Genomic DNA, 18,718 nt, shown 5'->3' with positions numbered 1-18,718 from the left:
ATTCAAATTATTTGAGGTAAGGATTCTACTTTTTTATATAAAAAAAAAAAATCAATACTAGTATTTAAATTCAATTTGCTGTGAGGTAGGAATTGCTTCATCCATTATGGTTCTGGTGGTCTATAAAATCTCTTAGAGGTTGGTAGTTTATCTAAAATTGTTCTAATTCATATATTTAATATATATTATTAATTTTATATGACATATACATTAAAATCAGTTATTAATATAAAATATATGTTAAAATATAAATATATATTAAAAATAAATTAAATTATATTTATATTTATACATAAATATTATTTTTGTTATTAATTAGAGACTGAAAGGATATATATATTTGTTATGAGAAGCGAGAAGTTAAAAGAAACCTTTAATCTCAACTAACATGCATTTATGATAGAATTTACATAGCACACGTTCGAATCAATATTTCCTGCATGAAAATTACATGTATATACTATCAACCTTAAATAAAGGAGAATTTACTTTAATAAATAATATAAAAACCAATTTTACTAGAATGCACAAAATAAAAAATAGATATTAATTTTTTTTTTTTTTTATAATTTATGTAAACTGAAAAGAGTCCTACGATTTACGAATGTATATAATTTGCTAGGGGAATGCTAGGGGACAATGATTTTATCGAACAATATGAACAACCACCAATCAAATCAAAACACACTACACCTCTAATTTAATTCTCTAAATTTTAATATTAAAATAACTATCCGTACACTAGTAAAATGAACATCCCATATATCTATTGTTTATATTGTTTAATATTTTCATTGTTTACCTATACTTTTAGAATGTTGCAGATTACGTACAACGAAAAAATGAGCATAAATCATGACACCAAAAAAATATATATTTTGGTATTCATTTTTTATTTTATTTGATAAAATTAGTTTTCATATTATTTATTATAGTAAATTATTCTTAAATAAGGCCAATGAGTAATAGCTCAAATGGCATAAACTCTCCATACTCAATTAAGAGGTTGCGGGTTTGAGTCTCCTATCTTTCCAAATTTTAGCCAATGAATTATAGCTCAAACGGCATAGTCTCCCCATACTCAATTAAGAGGTTATGGGTTCGAGTTTCCTATCTTTGGTAAAAAAAAAAATTATTCTTAAATAAATGAATTAAATATATTTACGGATACTTGTAAATCCATATCTACCAAATATAAGGAGTAAATCAACTAACAATTAAGGAAGAAGCGATATTTGAAGGAGTAAATAAAACCGCGAAAATGACTTGTATCTAACCATGGGAGATTCCTTATGACATAATCGTCCTTTCTTCATCTTTAATTTTTCATTATTTAGATAAAGACTTAGTATATAGAGGATATTTCACTTCGTTTTCGTTCAGTAATATGGATATATCAACATTTAATAATTAAACTAGTTAGTTATAATATAGGGACAACCAATAACAATAAAAATTAATAATTATAATTTTTTTGCTTCAAAATAACTCCTGCCCATTAGCACTTATTATTATTATTTTACCCTTTTGATGAGATATTGTGGAAAAAACAAAGTAAAATACAAATACTACTAATAATAATGGACGGTGCCAATCAACTAACTGTTCACAAGTTTATTAGGTTAGATACATCTTTCAATTCTCAATAGTGTATCCGCCACCAATGTTGTTATTCAACTACTCATCACAACTAGGTAATAAACAAGGAAATGACAGAAAAAAAATTGATTATGTAAGAGAGGGAAAAAAAAAAGTTTGCAATGAACTCTTTGATGGCAGTAGTGGGGTTCATTTCACTCAATCGGTGACTGCATGTTTTTCTTTTTCTTTTTTGAGTTGAAGACAGCAAGAGAATGTTTCCGGCAATAATACCCCATTATTCATTCAGAAATTAGAAAAATATCACCAATAGTATGCGCGCACACACACACATATATATATATATATATAGTCACATGACATTCCACTATTATTCTGCTGCAATTAACGAAACATATTATTGCTCATACAAATAATCCTGCTTCAAGCTTCTTAGTAATAATTTCTTTTTTCTTAGAGAAAGGAAAAATCAATTTTTATTTCCAATAAGCTTATGTTATAAGTCTCATGAGATCAATATTTAAAAAGGAGTATCTCATAAAAAAATTAAGGAGATCAGTTTAATAAAGACACTAAAATATCTTTTTTTAAAGATGTTTATATATGCTACGTTATTATTGGATATTTTTATTAAACTGGTTAATAATTTATTTTTTAATAAACCATAACAAAATCGGTTTATTATAGCAATAAGAATAAACTCAATTGTCTGCATTATAATTATTAGACCCGATTTGATCCAATTGAATTACACAATCTAAATCGAATATCTTTAAATTTTTTGATAAAAAGACAAATATATCTCTGACTTTTTGTTTTGCAGACATTTGAATCCCTAAAAACTTAAAAATACAATTAGATCCCTAAAAAAATTGGGTTTATTGTTATTGTTATAAAAAAAACCGGTTTTATTCTAATTTGTTAAGAAATTAAAAAATAACCGATTTATTAATACGTCCAATAATAATGCGGCACGTAAGCGTCTTTACAAAAAGATGTTTTACGCGTCTTTATGGAAGCATCCCAAGAATTAATATCTGGAAAGAAAAAGTCTTATAAGATATTGAATTCTCCTATTATTTGAGCTATGGTGTGCATGGGTCGGGTGAAATCGGGTTTGATGTGACTCAGACCCGACCCGAAATATATACCGGGCCTATTTATTAGACCCGAACTCGGCCCTAGACCCGATGAAGCCTATACACTTTCGGGCCACGATTATACCGGGTAAAAACCGGGCCATTAACACTACATTACCTTGATAGCTTCTTATAAACTAGCATGTGAAAATATCCAAATTTTCAAGACTCCAACCATTATTTGACATGGTAAAATTCACTTAGAAAAATATAACAAGAACCAACTCTTCTCTAAAATTAAAGCATAACCATAATCAATACTAATATTGTCTAATAACACCAAATATTTAAATCAATATAAATAACAATATTATACATTAGTCTAAAATCTTACGCATTTTAAACATAAAACATTAACTTATAGTCTTATAATAACTAATAACACAAAATATTAAAGTTTACAATACTTAAATTCCACATAAGAATAGCCATCATCCATCACTAATAACACAAAATATTAATTGTGTATGATGACCGGGCTGATTTCGGGTGACCCGAGCCATGACCCGGACCCGACCCGAAATAATGACCGAGTTTTTTTTTGAGACCCTTACCCGATCCTAAACTCGGTAAAATCACACTAAAATAGCTCCTAAAGTGTTTGGGATCGGGTCGGATCTTCGAACCGGACGGGCCATGCACACCCCTAATTTGAGCTAACTTTTGTTATGATAGTTTTCTGAAAATTTTATAGCTCATTACAATTTAAATAGTCTAAACTAAAATTAAAAAAATCCAGATCTATCAATCAATGATGGATTGCCACATGGGTGATAGTAAAATAATGCATTATCCTTCTTATTAATTATTGCTAATATTAAAATATTATTTAAATATTAAAATCAATTACTAAAATTAATCACTAATATATTTATAGTTTAATATATTTTTAAATATATATTTATATTTTAACATATATTTTATATTAATAATTAATTTTAATAACTAATTTTAATATACAGTAGCATAGTAGTAAGTTATTGTTTGAATTTTGTTTATCATGTGTATCAAAAATGCTACTTAGAGAAAAGAAAAATTGGCAACTAAAAAATAAACACAGAAAGTAATTATTTATTATTCTTTATCTGCCATTTGCTATCGTACAATAAACATAATTTTGACCGACACAAAGAAACAAGAGAAAATAAAATAAAAGAATAGTCGTACAGAATACATATCCCATGGCACCGTCACGGCACGAGATACGGTTTGTCGTTTAAGTCTTTTTATCGTATGACTTCAAATTTTGATTTTGGTAGCGTCGTTTTCGAGGTAATTAGGCACGAGCTTTTACCTCAATATGCACCCTTTCAGCTTTTAAACAATCAGAAAGACAATGATTCATTGCATCAAGTAAGGGGTTAGTTACATTGCGACAACATGCAACACTGTTTAAGCATTACCATGTGCAGAGGGATTACCTTAACCAATGTTTTTTTGTTTGGTATATACTAACTAACATTGTTAGTTACGTACGGGCTTACTTATGGGCTTAAAGATTAGGCTCCATTGTTAGTTATATTATTCTTGAATATATATAGTTTATTTAATTTATAAGATATTAATAAAGAAACATAAATAAAGTTGTTATTTAAGACTAATTTTACTCTTATTGTTGGTGATGAAAATGATTAAACAAAAATAAATATCTCAACTTTCTAATAAAATACTAAATGCGTGTATTTTGTGTGTGTAATTATGTGTGAACGTCTTTACAAAATCTATATCTTATTAAACAAACAGTTTACACCATATTAACATATTTATATCTCTAATGGACATTGACTTAGGGTTACCACACATGTTTAGGGTCCCTACTCCTTACTTTCCTACCAAACAATGACATAAAGTGAATTACCCAAAAAGCATGTGTAAACAGGTTGTGGAAAAGGATATTTGACAATGACACACTCAATGAGTCCAAGCCCAAAACATCTTAGACAGAAAAATAAAAACCTAAAATACAAAATAGTGAACCCAAAAAGAAAAATCATAACAATTGAACTGTAAATACAGACATACAATTGTCTTTATGCGAAGTTGATAGTTAAAAACTGTTAAATGTCAATTTAATCAAATATATCAAATCATCTAATAATTTTCAACTATCGACTTCACGTGAAGACAACTGTATGTAAGTTCACCTAATACAACAGGGGAACAGAGCATAAACTACAACACAACATTCCTGCTAACTGATAACTACATTGCTATGCAGAATACAATCAACATCTCCACACCAAAATTAATAAAGAAAGAATGGAGTAACCCAGAAATTTGGGAGGCAACCTGTGTTTGAGTCCACATCCTAGCTAATGAAATCCATCATGCATCTTACATCATCCTTAGAAGATCTTGAACAACTTCAGACATTGCTGGCCTGAATTCAGGTTCATGCTGATGGAACAAGAATAGTATAATCAAAATGAGAAAAGATTAAATAAAATTCTAGGCACAAGAAAGCTCTTTTAGCAATCACATCAATATAACTGGTGACACTTCAAGTCTTAGTTGCATATACCATATATTCCAATTACACCAAAGCAAAAGTGTGTGCATGCATGTGTGTGTACATAGTGCATGTTGCAGAAAATTACCTGGACGCATGAAGAAACAATATCTGCAAAACGCGACAAGGACTTCATAGGATAGGCTCCATTTAAGCTGGGGTCAACCATTTTCGACAATGCATCAATGTCATGGAGTTGAGGGACTGCCCATCTCACCAATATTTGCTCCCCTCGCGGAAGTGACCTAAAATATGTTTGGTGACTTAGCCAAATGCAATTTTTTTTTTAGATAAGCATTTTGTTCATCTGCTATCAACATTTTACAGGTAGCTAACCTGTCGTGGGATTTTCGTCCCGTGAGAAGTTCCAACATTACCACTCCAAAACTGAATACATCACTTTGATGTGTATAGCTTCCGAACTCAAATTCTGGAGCACTGTAACCATAAGCCGTGAGGAGTCGTCCTGATAACTGAGATACATGCACCAATGCTAGTGAGAAATGTTTATGGCTTACATCTGTAAACATTACTTTTGCCATTATACATTTTGCATAAGAATACCATGTTCTTTAAGGCTTATTTATTCCAAAATGCTCAATAGTATGCTAACAATGTTCAAAACATAATTAAGAAGCCTTAAGATACTAGACATATTCTTATGAGCTCAAACAACATATTGGTTGAAAATTTATAGGTGGTGAAATAAAAGCTTAATATATACCTGACCAGCAGAGCCAGAAGATAGCAAAGGACCTAATCCACAATCAGAGATGCACACTTCAAGGTTGTCATTTAGGAGTACATTGGCAGACTTAAAATTTCGGTGCACAATAGGTGGCCGAAAGTTCTCATGCATATACCTAGTCATGGAGATTCAAGTTAAGGCAGTAAAGAAAACCAATGCCTTCACCTAGTGTTGGCATCTAAAAGATATAACTGCTTTATGTGGATGAATATTAAGTTTACATCAAAATGTTGAACAACCTCTCACCAAAATTATAAGTAATTGAGTTTATATAGATGGTAAGGAAAAAATTAGATTATGATGATTGGTTGGTTGCTGAACTCACTCTAAAGCTCTTGCAGCTCCAAGAGCCACCTGAATTCGAGCATTCCATGTTAGTCTAATACGGCATTCACTATCGCCATGCAGTGCATCATGCAGGGTTCCATTACTGCAATACTCGTACACAAGCAGCCGTTGGCTATACTCGGTACAGTAGCCCGTAAACTTCACAATATTAGGGTGCTGAATTTTTGAGATGTTGGACACTAATTGGAGAAATTGTTCATGGTTCTGCTCCATAGAAGCAGTGGCATCTAATTTCCTCACAGCCAATATCTATAAAGATTATTTGAAAGATATAAGTATGTGAAGCACCAGGTTTATGCTTTTGTAAGTTAAAATATTAATCGAAAACAATTCATCATCAGCAAATTAAGAACACAAGAATCTTGTTACCTTTCCATCAGGGAACTCAGCCCTATAAACAGGCCCTAAGGTGCCTTCCCCAATAAAATTTTCTTGGGAAAAGCTATTGGTATATTGTTGAAGTGATGCAATAGAATAAACTTCAAGGGAACATGTTTTGTCATTTATTTCAGACCCTTTGGCAGGTATAGCTGGATTGAGGATCAACTTCTGACTTTGTGTCATTGGGTAAGGACGCGGTGGTGGCTGGAGGTGTGAAAGTTTGGAAGCCTCACTAGTGTTGATTAACTCAGAACCATGATTGTATTGTGAAGTTGCAGATGCTGTTTTCACATATTTTCCTTGTTCATCCTGAACCTTTGGAATCAAATTTGTTTTTCTATTTAGCACTTCAGATACAAGTGATGGTTTCTCAACTGCTGCATTTGCCATTGCAAAACAGTATTAAGAGATTACTTCAAAACAGAATGAAAAAGAGGAAAGAAAGAACTAGACCAAGGTAACACAGATTTACTTTAATCGAAACGGATGAAATATGTTTACCTTTCACCTCCTGATTGGTTGCTTCAAAGGAAGTGTCACTGCAAGTAGGTTTATGTAAAGGACTTTCGAAGACACTAACATTTTGCTTCTTGGCATTTTTCTTCTCTGGCCTTCGTTTAAAGCACCACAGCATAAAAATACAAACGCCTAACAAAATAAATATCAAAAGACCAGCACCAGCAATCCAAATGATATTCTTAGCTATAAATGACTTCCTAGCACTTGCAAGCATTGATGCAGTTGGGGAAGAAGGACTATTTGCTACTCTCCATGGTGATTTCCCAGGGGATGGAGCCATAGCTGCAGGTGATGGGGCTGCAGCAGGTGATGGAATAACACTAGTATTAAATGGATTTCCATCTTTTCTGCAAGGAACATGCCACCATGTTAACATGAATGAATATCTATGAATAAGGTTATGAATTCACTTAGCCTAAGGCCATATACAAAGGAGTTAAGTATAGAAAAATATAACGAAATGGCATTTCCTAGTGCAGTATTTCAATTTTTTCTTTCTGCTTCTTATACTGGAATAAAAATACAATATGAAATCCTCCCACAGGATATCTGGCTTAAAATGGACTTCAAATGGAAATTGAACTTATCGAAGTTCAAAGAATTCCTCACCTGAAAATAGGGACACTCAGCAGTTTTGGCGGAATTGGCCCGGAGAAGGAGTTATTCTCAATATTCCTACATAATAAATTCACAAGGTCAACCAAAAAGTATACTTTGTACTTCCTATGCACTGATTGCAAAGTATTGATAATATTTATTTATATGTTTTGTAAGAAAGATATAGGTAGAAAGAATTCTACAGATCCTGAAGAGGCAGGTCCTGCAAAACATAAAGGGTCCCAGAGAGTTGATTGTTCTGCAAGTATCTGTAGGTAAATACATAAGTAATGAAGAAAGCATCCTCATCCGATAGAAAGCAAACTATACGCAATAAAATTTACTCACAATGTAGTAAGGGATGATAAAGTCCCTGTTGAGGAAGGCAGCTGACCACTCAAGTTGTTATTTGACAAATCCCTGAAGCATAGCACATGATTTTCAATACTGAATACCAATATGATTCAACACAATCTTCTTACATAGAAATCAAACTCCAATACAAAGTACACTTTAGATTTATCCAGTTAAAAGGTTATTGCTTACTGATATCAAGAAAGTAAATTCTCCTTCGAAATGAAGAAATACAGTATGGAGGGAAAAATTAACAAATGAATATGGCATCTCGGGATGAGATAACTCATGAACTCACAAGTGTGACAATTGAGTTAGTAATGATAAAGCATCTGGAATGCTTCCATTTAACTGGTTTCCTGAGAGAGACCTAAAATATCAGAACGAAAGAAAAACTGCTTTAAGTACATTTCTAGATATGCATATGGCAAAAAGATGACTAATTACTATGTCCATGATAAAAAAAAATAAATAAATAAAAAATAAAAAATTCAGATGTGAAAAAGATAACATACAAGCTCGTAAGAGTAGGGGGCAAAGTGAATGGAATGGGCCCTCCAATGTGGTTGTTGCTAAGATCACTGCACAAGAAACAGAAAGCTTCATTTCTAGTTCAAACAATTACACAATTGGTGCTTAAGAGGTACTAAACTCTCTCGATTAATCAAACAGAACCACGATTAATGTGTCACTCATCAGTAAACACAATATTGAAATTGAAACAACACTTACATTTCTAAGATGGATGGAAAATTCAAATTACTACCAAGCTCTCCACCCAAATTCAGGCCATCAAGTCTTCTGTCAACCCAAAATACAAGTTTTACTTAGTCTTATTGCACTTAATTAAGCTCTATCAATCAAACAACTAATGAAACATTGAAAATAATAACATTATCATTTCCAACCAATTATATAGAGCATGCAAACAATAACACAATATTAACCAAAAATAGTTTAGAAAGAGAACTTCACATACATGGAAGTGATGTTGGAAAATACACAGCCAACACCTTGCCACATTTCAAAACATGGATCTCCTCCCACAGGCTTCCACCCTAGAAGAGGTGGTGAGCCAAGAGCAACATATAGACTACTGATTGCTGCAACTGTGACCATAGAACATATTGAGTTTAGAGTTTAGACAAATTCTGCACTTACATGATACTTGTTACTTAATTAGGTGAGCTTCCCAATTAAATTTATAACCATCATCTTTCAAATTGCAAACAAGTTATCATCAACTCTTTCATGATAATATAGTGCAATAAAGCAAAACAAATAACACTTGAAAGTTAAATGAGTTTTGTCGTCTTCCTTTTTTTTTTTTCAAAGGGAAACAACAGATTATTTCTCCTATTTCTTATTTCAAAAATAGAAATAAAACTATGGAAAGGGAAAGTATCTACCATCAACTACGTCAGTGTCACCAACTGCACAGAAAGTTCCAGCAAGAATCACCATCAGAGTAACAAAGAGTCGAACATGCAACACCAAATTTGTACATCCCATTTCTTCAAAGGGTAAAGTTTCCAAAACTGAGGCCTCCACTGCAACAATGAACTCCAAAGACACACACCAAGTTGAACTAACACCACTGAACAAGACAAAGGTAGAAACTTTGTGGAGAACCTGAGGTAGTTCTGAGAAAGGAAACAAACCCTTTTCAGTGAAGAGCTATACAAACCAAAAATGAGCTGCAGCCCCAAAAAAAAGAAGCTTTTTTGTTGTTTAATGGTAGGTACTAGGCATGGTGAGTGGAAAGTGAAAATGGGAGTCTAAGGGTACTTAGAAACGAAGATAAGAAGAGTTGGAAAGCCCTAACATGGTCCAACCAAAGCATAAAGCACACTCGCATATACATACAGAGAGAGAAAATTTGTGTCTGTTTGTGTGTGTGTATATGAGAGTATGTCATGAACTATGTTTTGCTCTCTCTTTTTTCACTTGTTCGAAAGCAAAGGAGCAGTGTATTTGGAGAAAGAAAATTTGTGTATTGAAATGGTGGATTTTGGGGTCCACCACCCGCCACATCAGAAGATTGTGACAGATTCACAGAATGATGGTATCTCTGCAACATGTCATAAGTAGTAACTCTTCTCACGTTGTATGATTGTATTGTATGGTGTCAAATGTAATCATGTTTGGTTTTTCTCTTATATTATTATTAGATAGATTATTAGTTGTGACGAGGAACAAGGAACAAAGTTCAATACAATGTTGCTACTTAAACCTACAAGGACGAGAGTTAATATTATTGCTTATCAAAATCAAAATTGAGAGAGTATTAAATTCACACCTAGTTATTTCTATACGAAGTTGATATTTAAAATTATTAAATAATTTGATAAATTTAAATAAATTATTATCGAATAATTTTTAAATATTAATTTGATATAAAAATAAAATAAGAGTTAAGTCTTAAAGTGATTTTTGAAGTTGCACTCTAACTTTATAATAGTCCCTAAATTTAAAAGTTACTTATATTTATTCCTGAAGTTGTACTTTGGGATTCAGAGTCGTCCTTCCGGCACATTCCGTCCATCTTGCGCTACTGAAAAACTGAGTTGGCCTCCTTCGTGACACGTTAGCAAAGAAACGACTTGCTGACGTGGCAGAAAAATTTTTCTGATTCAATTTAGTCCCTCAATTCCCCAATTTTGAAGAATCATCTCCACAGTGCTCACACTCTTCTCTTCTCTTCGGTTCTCTTCTCTTATCTTCTCCATCTTCAAAGCCAGACGGTTATGGCCAGCGCGAGCAAGCGCGAGCAAGCACGAGCAACACAACTGGGAGCTCGAACAACCCACGATGGACACCCCCATATTTAATAGCTGCCTCTCAAAATAACCAAGTAGCACGCATCTCTTTCTTGACTAATCGCTCAGCATGATCTGAAACTTTATTTTGTCTCTGTGAGAGATCAGGTTCATTTGATTGAAAGCATTATTGCCATATATATTAACCATGCCTTTATTGTGTGTGAGAGATTTGTCGGGTACATGTCATCTACATCTTGTTTCATAGCAGCTGTTCCACGGAACAAATAAAATTGTGTTCCAGGAGGTAATAACCCTGAAAGATCCCAAAAGAAAACACCGCATCAATGAGTTGAAGAAAAGTAGAATAGTTGATGTCCTGCACTGAATTGAAACAAAAACGAAATTGCAAATAGTGAATTGGATACAAATGCACACTTCAAAGTGACATCAACATATTACTGGGTGATTACCTTGATGCTGCTGCCACTTCAAAGCCTGACCAATTAGAGTCATTAATCGAGACGAAGGGACTACAGTAACTTCAGCGGCAAGAGCTGAAAATGCAAATGCAAGTTAGTTCCAGTTTTCAAGCAATATAAAATGGCACAATGTACTTATATAATCATAAATAGGAAAAATAAACCCACAATATTAAGAACCACCTTGGTGGTTATGAACTTGAGCCACTAAATTATATTAGAATTAAACAATCCTGATTTCAGTCATGTTTTAGTCTAAAATCTCAATACCTTCTACATTTTTTATAGAATTAATAAACTAAATTTGAGACTCGAGTTTGAGTTAAGAACTTGAACAGTTGAACGTTCACTGAATGCTACCATGTCCACAATCTTACAACACACTTATAGCAAGAATATTGAATTTTATTTAATTAATGATTATTATAGTGTATAGCATAATTAGAATGCTAGTATTCTACTACGGTATTATATAGCTATGGAAAAGGTAGGAGTATAAGCAATGTTTGTAAACACAATACCATAAGAAAATTATCTCCGGGGCACATATTTGGGTATAAACATATTATACAACAAACGGTATTTTATCTCTTCTATTATCTTTTGCAAAGTTTCTCAATTCTCACAGGAACCCTTTATCAAAATGCTAGAAAAAACACAATTAATTCAACAAGAAAAAATGAAAAGGGAAGCTTGACAGCCCATCACCAAAAGAGAAAAAGAAAAGCAATCCACCAGTTCAAGTGATAAGGAATTCTCCAAACCATTATATTCTTAAAAGAAACAATCCTAGAATTATCCTATAAAAGATCTTGCAAATGAAAGAATTCTAGCTAAACAAAATTGATAACAGTGTATAAAAATAGAATTGGTTTCCTCAAATCAAACAGACCACAAATTTTTCACATCATCACTTTTAACAAAACAAAACGAAAACAGAAAATAGAACTCCAGCAACAAAATGGTTCTCTATCAATCAGAGGAGGGTTCATTTTAAAATTTCAACCAATATAGAAATATTCATTACAATCAGATATAGCAACTACCAGTAAAGTAGAAGACAAAGGTATCACGTATGGCAGCCAAAGGTTGCTGCAGCAAAAGATGGCATTGAGCTTGATTACTATATAGAACAACTCTCTCCTTCTTGAATCTCATTGGACACAATGACAATGCTTCTGAGTATTTTGATGCAGCTCCAGAAATATTTTCAGATGAGAACAGAGAATTTCCTTCAAACTTGACCACCAGAGCTACAGCCTGCTTAATATGTAGATCTTCCTTGGACATATTCTTTTTCCATTTTAACATTTGCTTTGAATTTAATAGGTCCTCAATTTGTTCACTAGTGCGATCACTAATTGAGCTTCTTCCTGACCCTGTGACTGGATGCAATCCTGACGAACACCAACAATGAAATCACCAAGATTTTTGTGGTCACCAAGAGTTGTAATTTCGGCAAGGTGAACTAATGCAGGAACCACTTTATCAATCACCTACATAATACACGGGAAACTTTTAAGTTCAACATGAAAATTCACTTCTAATACTCAAATTATATAAACAGATAACTGGTGCTTGAATAAATAAAAGCATTGTGGTAGTGATAGATTTTAGTCTGAAGAAGGTACACCATGGGTCAACTGCAGTATAATGATTATTAAAAGCCGGAGTTTCATAGATATTACAAGGCACAGATGTTTTCACTTGGTGTGTTTAATCCAAAAACAATACAAGGAGAGCAGTATAAGAAAGCATGGGCAGCAATGTATCTTAAGGATACTAATCTAAACGTGAAAGATTTATTTAGGGAAATTTGTGATGACAACAGAATGAAAAGATGGTTACTGAAACCTATGTGGCAAACTTATATGATGCACCTACTGTATACGCAGATCATATCATAGTGGAGGCATGCTGTGTATTTCACTTGCTGGAAAAATCAGAGAGCTCAGTTGATCCAGAGCAAGAGCTCAAGATTAGCATTGACAAGCTTGTGAGTGTGCACCAGGATCTGCTTATCTTGGACAACCAAATTCATTTCCAATCACTCAGACTCTTGTGTCAGGATGAAGCCAGGCTTGAAAAATGTCTCTGCAACTTCCTTCAAGTTTAAGGGGAAAATGATCGTGGTTGTTCGAGCTCCCAACCGCGTTGCTCGCGCTGGCCATAACGGTTTGGTTTTGAAGATGGAGAAGACAAAAAAAGAGAACAGAAGAGAAGCGAAGAGAAGAGTGTGAGCACTGTGGAGATGGTTCTTCAAGATTAGGGATTAAGGTTTTTAATTTAAATTGATGGACCAAATTGAATAAGAAAAGTTTCTCTACCACGTCAGCTAGCCGTTTCTTGGCCAACATGTCACGAAGGAAGCCAACTCAACTTTCCGGTAGCGCCAGATAGATGGAATGTGCCGGAAGGACGAGTTTGAGTCCCGAAGTATAATTTCAGGGATGAATATGAGTAACTTTTAAGTTTAAAGACTACTATAAGACTCGAGTACAATTTTAAGGACCACTTTGAGATTTAACTCATAAAATAACTATATCAAAATCTTCACTATTATTTAAATAGCATAACATGATTTCAATACTCATTAGTTATCATTGGAAGACGACTTTGATTATTATGAATAATTAAATATGGTGATATACGAGGCCAAAAAATCTTGAAACGGAGCAAAATTTGATTAAATGCTTTAAAATGGGACAAATAAAAAAAATTACAATAATACAAAAAGAGAAAAAAGAATCATGGGAAGAAAAAGCTTTAAATATCAGCATATGTTTTTGAAGCGAAGAATACTACTTTTGACATGGTTAGAATTAATGGTGAACCTTCTTATTATCTCTTTCCTTTCTTACTTAACTTTCCTAGGGGTGTACATGGTTCGATCCGACTCGTAGACTCGGCCCAGTTCCAAATATTTTAGAGGCTAATTTAGTGTAATTTTATTGGGTCTAGGACTGAGTAAGGTTCTCAAAAATAGACCCGATCATTATTTCGGGTCGGATCTGAACCATAGTTCGGATCATCCGAACTCAGTCCAGTGGCTCGATCATCATACACAATTAATATTTTGTGTTATTAGTGATGGATGATGGTTATTCTTATGTAGAATTTAAATATTATAAACCTTAATATTTTGTGTTATTAGTCATTATAAGATTATAAGTTAATGTTTTATGTTTAAAATGCATAAGACTTTAGACTAATGCATAATATTATGTTATTTGTATTGATTTAAATATTTGGTGTTATTAGACAATATTAGTATTGGTTATGGTTATGTTTTAATTTTAGAGAATTGTTGGTTCTTGTTATATTTTTTTAAGTGACTTTTACTATGTGAATTGTGAAATAATAGTTGGAGATTATGTGATTTTTACATGCTAAAGACCCGGTTTTCACCTGGTTTTTACCCAGTCCGAAGGTGCGTAGGTTTCATCGGGTCTAAGATCAGGTTAGAGTTTAAAAATTAGGTCCGTTCTATATTTTAGATCGAGTCTGAATTAAGCCAAATCCGATGTGGTCCGTCCCATGTACACCCTAATTTTCCCACATGTTCTGGTTCTTTCTCACTTGGATAATTTAATGAATAGTTGTGGAGAAAAGATTTCTTAAAATAAAAACTAGTAAAGGTCCCTTACCCAAAAAAAAAAAAAAAAAAAAAAAACTAGTAAAAGTTCTCATACAAGACAATGTATGATTACAAACCAACTGACTCGTTTAATTCATCTGTCTAAATTTCTAGTCCGAGATCGGTGCAACATAGAATTTTGATTTGCGGGAAGATCACAGTTTTCTTTTTTTTTTTTTGGTCAGGTGAAGATCACAGCTTTCACTTGCAATTAACAAACCATCAGCGCCATTGGGCCTAAAATATTTTGGGCCTAAGGAAACAAAGCACAAAAACCTTCTAAACCTCGGTCCATTGGGCCTAAGATTTAGGCAATGTTGTTGGTAAGGATTGGTCATAAGCATCAGACCCAAAAAAAACTCTTTAGGCCTAAGCTTTAATGTTTTTGTACTCAACTATTTTATTTTATTTTTTCAAATCATTGATTTCATTGTTAGTTTCTGTGTCCTATGTTAAATCTGGCATTGGTAGGTCAACTAATTTAAGAATGTAAGACATGTGTCAAATGGTATGATCTCAAGATGATTGGCTGAGAAGCTATTAAATTTTGATGGTACTAAGTACGGGAAATATAATATTATTATTATAATAAATAAAATATCTAATGTTATGATATTGGAAGAATTTTAACTGTACCAGATTGGTGTTCTAATAATTTTAACTATTAATCTTAATTATATAAAATATATATACTATATATATTAATTAAAATCAATGATTAAAATTATTATAATAGCAAAAAAGTACCTGAAAGGACATGATAAAGACGGTTGATGGTAGTTCTTTTGCAAGGCATGTATGAGTATACGATGGGTGTAGAGCTGAGCCAGCCATTTTTTTTTTTTGGTCATGGGCTATGAGCCCAACAAGATAACCCATCCAAAACCTGAATCCAATATGGTTTTTCCTATGTAAAACCAACTTTCACTTTTTTCCTTTAATCTTTTTGATGAATCAAATTTCGTAGCACATTCAAAATTCAAAATAGCCAACTCGTTCACGTTTCATCTCTAATTCAGGTAACCGCCGCAGCCACTAGGTAATGGTGGTTGATGGGTTATCTGGCTCCACAATAAAGAACCACTCCTAATGACAACACCACGCAAGACCTCTACAAGACGTCGCCAGAGCCTCTTGCAACGTGAGCTTGCCAAAAACTATCGTCGCCTTCCATCGGAAGTTATTTTGATACCCGCGCTTTATAAACTGCTGTGTCGATATTCCGATTCCGCGTTTTGCTATCTTCTTTCTTCTCCTGCCATCGCTACACTTCTATCGTGGATGCTCCTCCATTACGATTATGCTGTTTCAACTTGCAGGGTGCATCTTTGCGTATTTGTACAATTATCTCTGAAGGCAGTCTGATGATCCACGATCTCTCCAGTGCTCCCATAGCCTCCAATGCTGCAACCTTGTGAGTTAGCCGATTTTCTTCTCTTGGAGTCCATGTGAAACCAAATTCAGTTTCCCGCCTGTGACTTTAAAAATATCTAATAAAATGGGATCAATTTCACCTATTCTACATTTTTATTTTAACGTCTGCACTAGCATTAAATTATCTGATTCTATTAACATCTTCTTTATCTCCATGTTTTTTGATAGAATAATGGCATTCCTGATTGTTAAAGTTTCTGCTGCTAGACTAGAACACACCATAATTTTTGTTGTTGCTCCAAATACAAGATTTTCTGTGCTATCTCTGATTGTCACTGCAGTGGCTCCTGTCCCAGTTGTTGCTTTAAAGGATGCATCAATATTTGCCTTTACCCAAGGCTTTGGGGGAGGTCTCCAGGTAATGGTTCTATCTCTTCTTTTTACTAGTTGTTGATTTTCTGTCTGCTTATCCTGTGTTGCTTCTATAAAATGTATCTCTGCCATTTTTGCTTTGTGAATTGTGCTGGCTGGATTAATCCCTATTTTCTGAAACACTACTTGATTTCTAGTCTTCCATATTTTCCAGCTAAGATAGGCTATCCTGCTAATCAAAACATCTTGCCATGTTTTTACGCTTCGTTTGATTTCCTTTATACATTCCAAAACCCACTTTCCATATGATGAAACTGTATCTGTAGTTGGGCATTTCTGGCACTGGGCACCGAACCAGGCAGCCCTCGTCCAGGGACACAACAGAATAGCATGCTCTGTGCTTTCAATTTCTAAGTTACAAATTTGACACGTAGGGCTCTTAGCGATTCTCCTCTTGAACAGGTTCTCATTCACTGGAATGATATTATGTGCAGCTTTCCACACAAATGTCTTTATTTTTTGAGAAACTTTAATCTTCCAAATTTCTGCCCATAACTCCTTTAGGTCACTGCTTCTGGACGCTTCTCCCCCCTTCAATTCCATTTGTTCCTTCTTTGCCACGTAATAGCCTGACTTAATAGAGTAGGATCCATCTAAAGTATATGGCCACACCAACCAATTCTCCCTATCTAATAAGCTAATAGGAGTTTTAATAATCTTATCTTTTAACTCTGAACTGAAGATAGAATTGATCTTCCTAGAATTTCACCCCTTCCCTAGATCAATCAGTTCACTAACAAGTTGCACCTCCCTATGTTGTTCCTTTTGAATTTTCTTGGAACCTATAATCCAATTATCTTCCCACACCTTTACTTTCCTTCCATTCCCAATATTCCATCTACCGTTCTTCCTCAGAAAGTCCCTCCCCTCTAGAATACTACTCCATATCCAGGATGCTTTTGTATTCCTTCGGGCCTCTTAAAGAGCAATCTAGAAAGTATATTGCTTTCACAAATTTAACCCACAGAGACTTTGGATTCTCTACAATCCTCCATGCTTGCTTGGCCAAGTGAGCTAAATTCTGAACATGAAAATCTTTGAAACCCAAACCTCCATCTTTTTTACTCATAGTTATCTTAACCCAACTCTTCCAATGTATTCTGCGTTCTTTGCCAGGTGCTGCCCACCAAAACTTTGCCACTTTGGCGCTTAAACTCTGACAAAAGTTCTTGGGAAATTTAACCACATTCATCGCGTATGTTGGAATTGCTTGGACTACTGCTTTAATCAATACCTCCTTCCCTGCTTGATTTAATAGCTTCTCTTTCCATCCTTCCAACTTACTCATCACTCGTTCTTCTATCCATGCCAATGCTTTATTCTTGGATCTTTCCCATTGTACTGGTAAACCAAGATACTTTCCTGGATTATCCCACGCAGCTATACCAAGTATTTCTTCAATATTCACTTTTACTTGTATCGACACCTGCTCTCCAAAAATTATACTTGATTTTTCTAAATTAATACGTTGACCTAATGCTTCAGTGTATTCATTTAGAATCAAAATGATCTTGTATATCTCCTCTTCCTTTGCCTCAGCTAAAATAATACAGTTATCTACAAATAGGAGGTGAGTGAGGTAGGGGCATTGGGTGTGACTTTGAATCCAGATATAACCCCATTTGTTTGAGCCTCATTCATAAGAACCGTGAAAACCTCGGCTGCTATTATAAACAAATAAGGAGATAAAGGATCCCCCTGCCTGGTGCGGTATTTTTACAACAACACTTACTTACCGGCAAGTGCACCGGGTCGTACCAAGTAATACCTTACGTGAGTAAGGGTCGATCCCACGAGGATTGATGGACTAAGCAACAATAGTGTTTGATAGGCTTAGTTA

The 18,718-nt window shown here is 33.8% G+C and overlaps 1 protein-coding gene across 3 annotated transcripts; it reads right to left on the bottom strand.

The window, feature by feature from the left end:
- Positions 1–4,449: 4,449 nt before the first annotated feature.
- LOC107622380 (protein STRUBBELIG-RECEPTOR FAMILY 1) lies at positions 4,450–13,653 on the bottom strand. 3 transcript variants are annotated; one of them, XM_088504066.1, is made up of 19 exons: positions 13,320–13,653; positions 12,482–12,931; positions 11,427–11,510; positions 10,700–11,269; positions 9,604–9,837; positions 9,174–9,303; positions 8,927–8,995; positions 8,710–8,775; positions 8,493–8,564; positions 8,189–8,260; positions 8,044–8,109; positions 7,853–7,918; positions 7,226–7,590; positions 6,713–7,098; positions 6,321–6,592; positions 5,972–6,110; positions 5,584–5,720; positions 5,336–5,492; positions 4,450–5,135 (listed from the first exon to the last, which is right to left on the bottom strand). In XM_088504066.1, the coding sequence occupies exons 4-19, from the start codon at positions 10,737–10,739 to the stop codon at positions 5,073–5,075; spliced, it is 2,334 nt and encodes a 777-aa protein (XP_088360192.1). In that variant the 5' UTR covers positions 10,740–11,269; positions 11,427–11,510; positions 12,482–12,931; positions 13,320–13,653; the 3' UTR covers positions 4,450–5,072. The 3 variants fall into 3 exon arrangements, with proteins under 3 accessions (XP_088360192.1, XP_020969671.2, XP_020969672.1); XM_021114012.2 differs by having other exon boundaries at positions 6,713–7,101; positions 13,320–13,652; XM_021114013.2 differs by lacking the exons at positions 10,700–11,269; positions 11,427–11,510; positions 12,482–12,931; positions 13,320–13,653 and having other exon boundaries at positions 9,604–10,165.
- Positions 13,654–18,718: the final 5,065 nt, after the last annotated feature.

The sequence above is a fragment of the Arachis ipaensis genome, chromosome B10 (assembly GCF_059453495.1).
Source record: "Arachis ipaensis isolate K30076 ecotype BB chromosome B10, ASM5945349v1, whole genome shotgun sequence".
In the NCBI taxonomy this organism is placed as follows: domain Eukaryota; kingdom Viridiplantae; phylum Streptophyta; class Magnoliopsida; order Fabales; family Fabaceae; genus Arachis; species Arachis ipaensis.
Note: the sequence above shows the minus strand (reverse complement) of the source record. Positions and strands in the feature narration are given on the sequence as shown.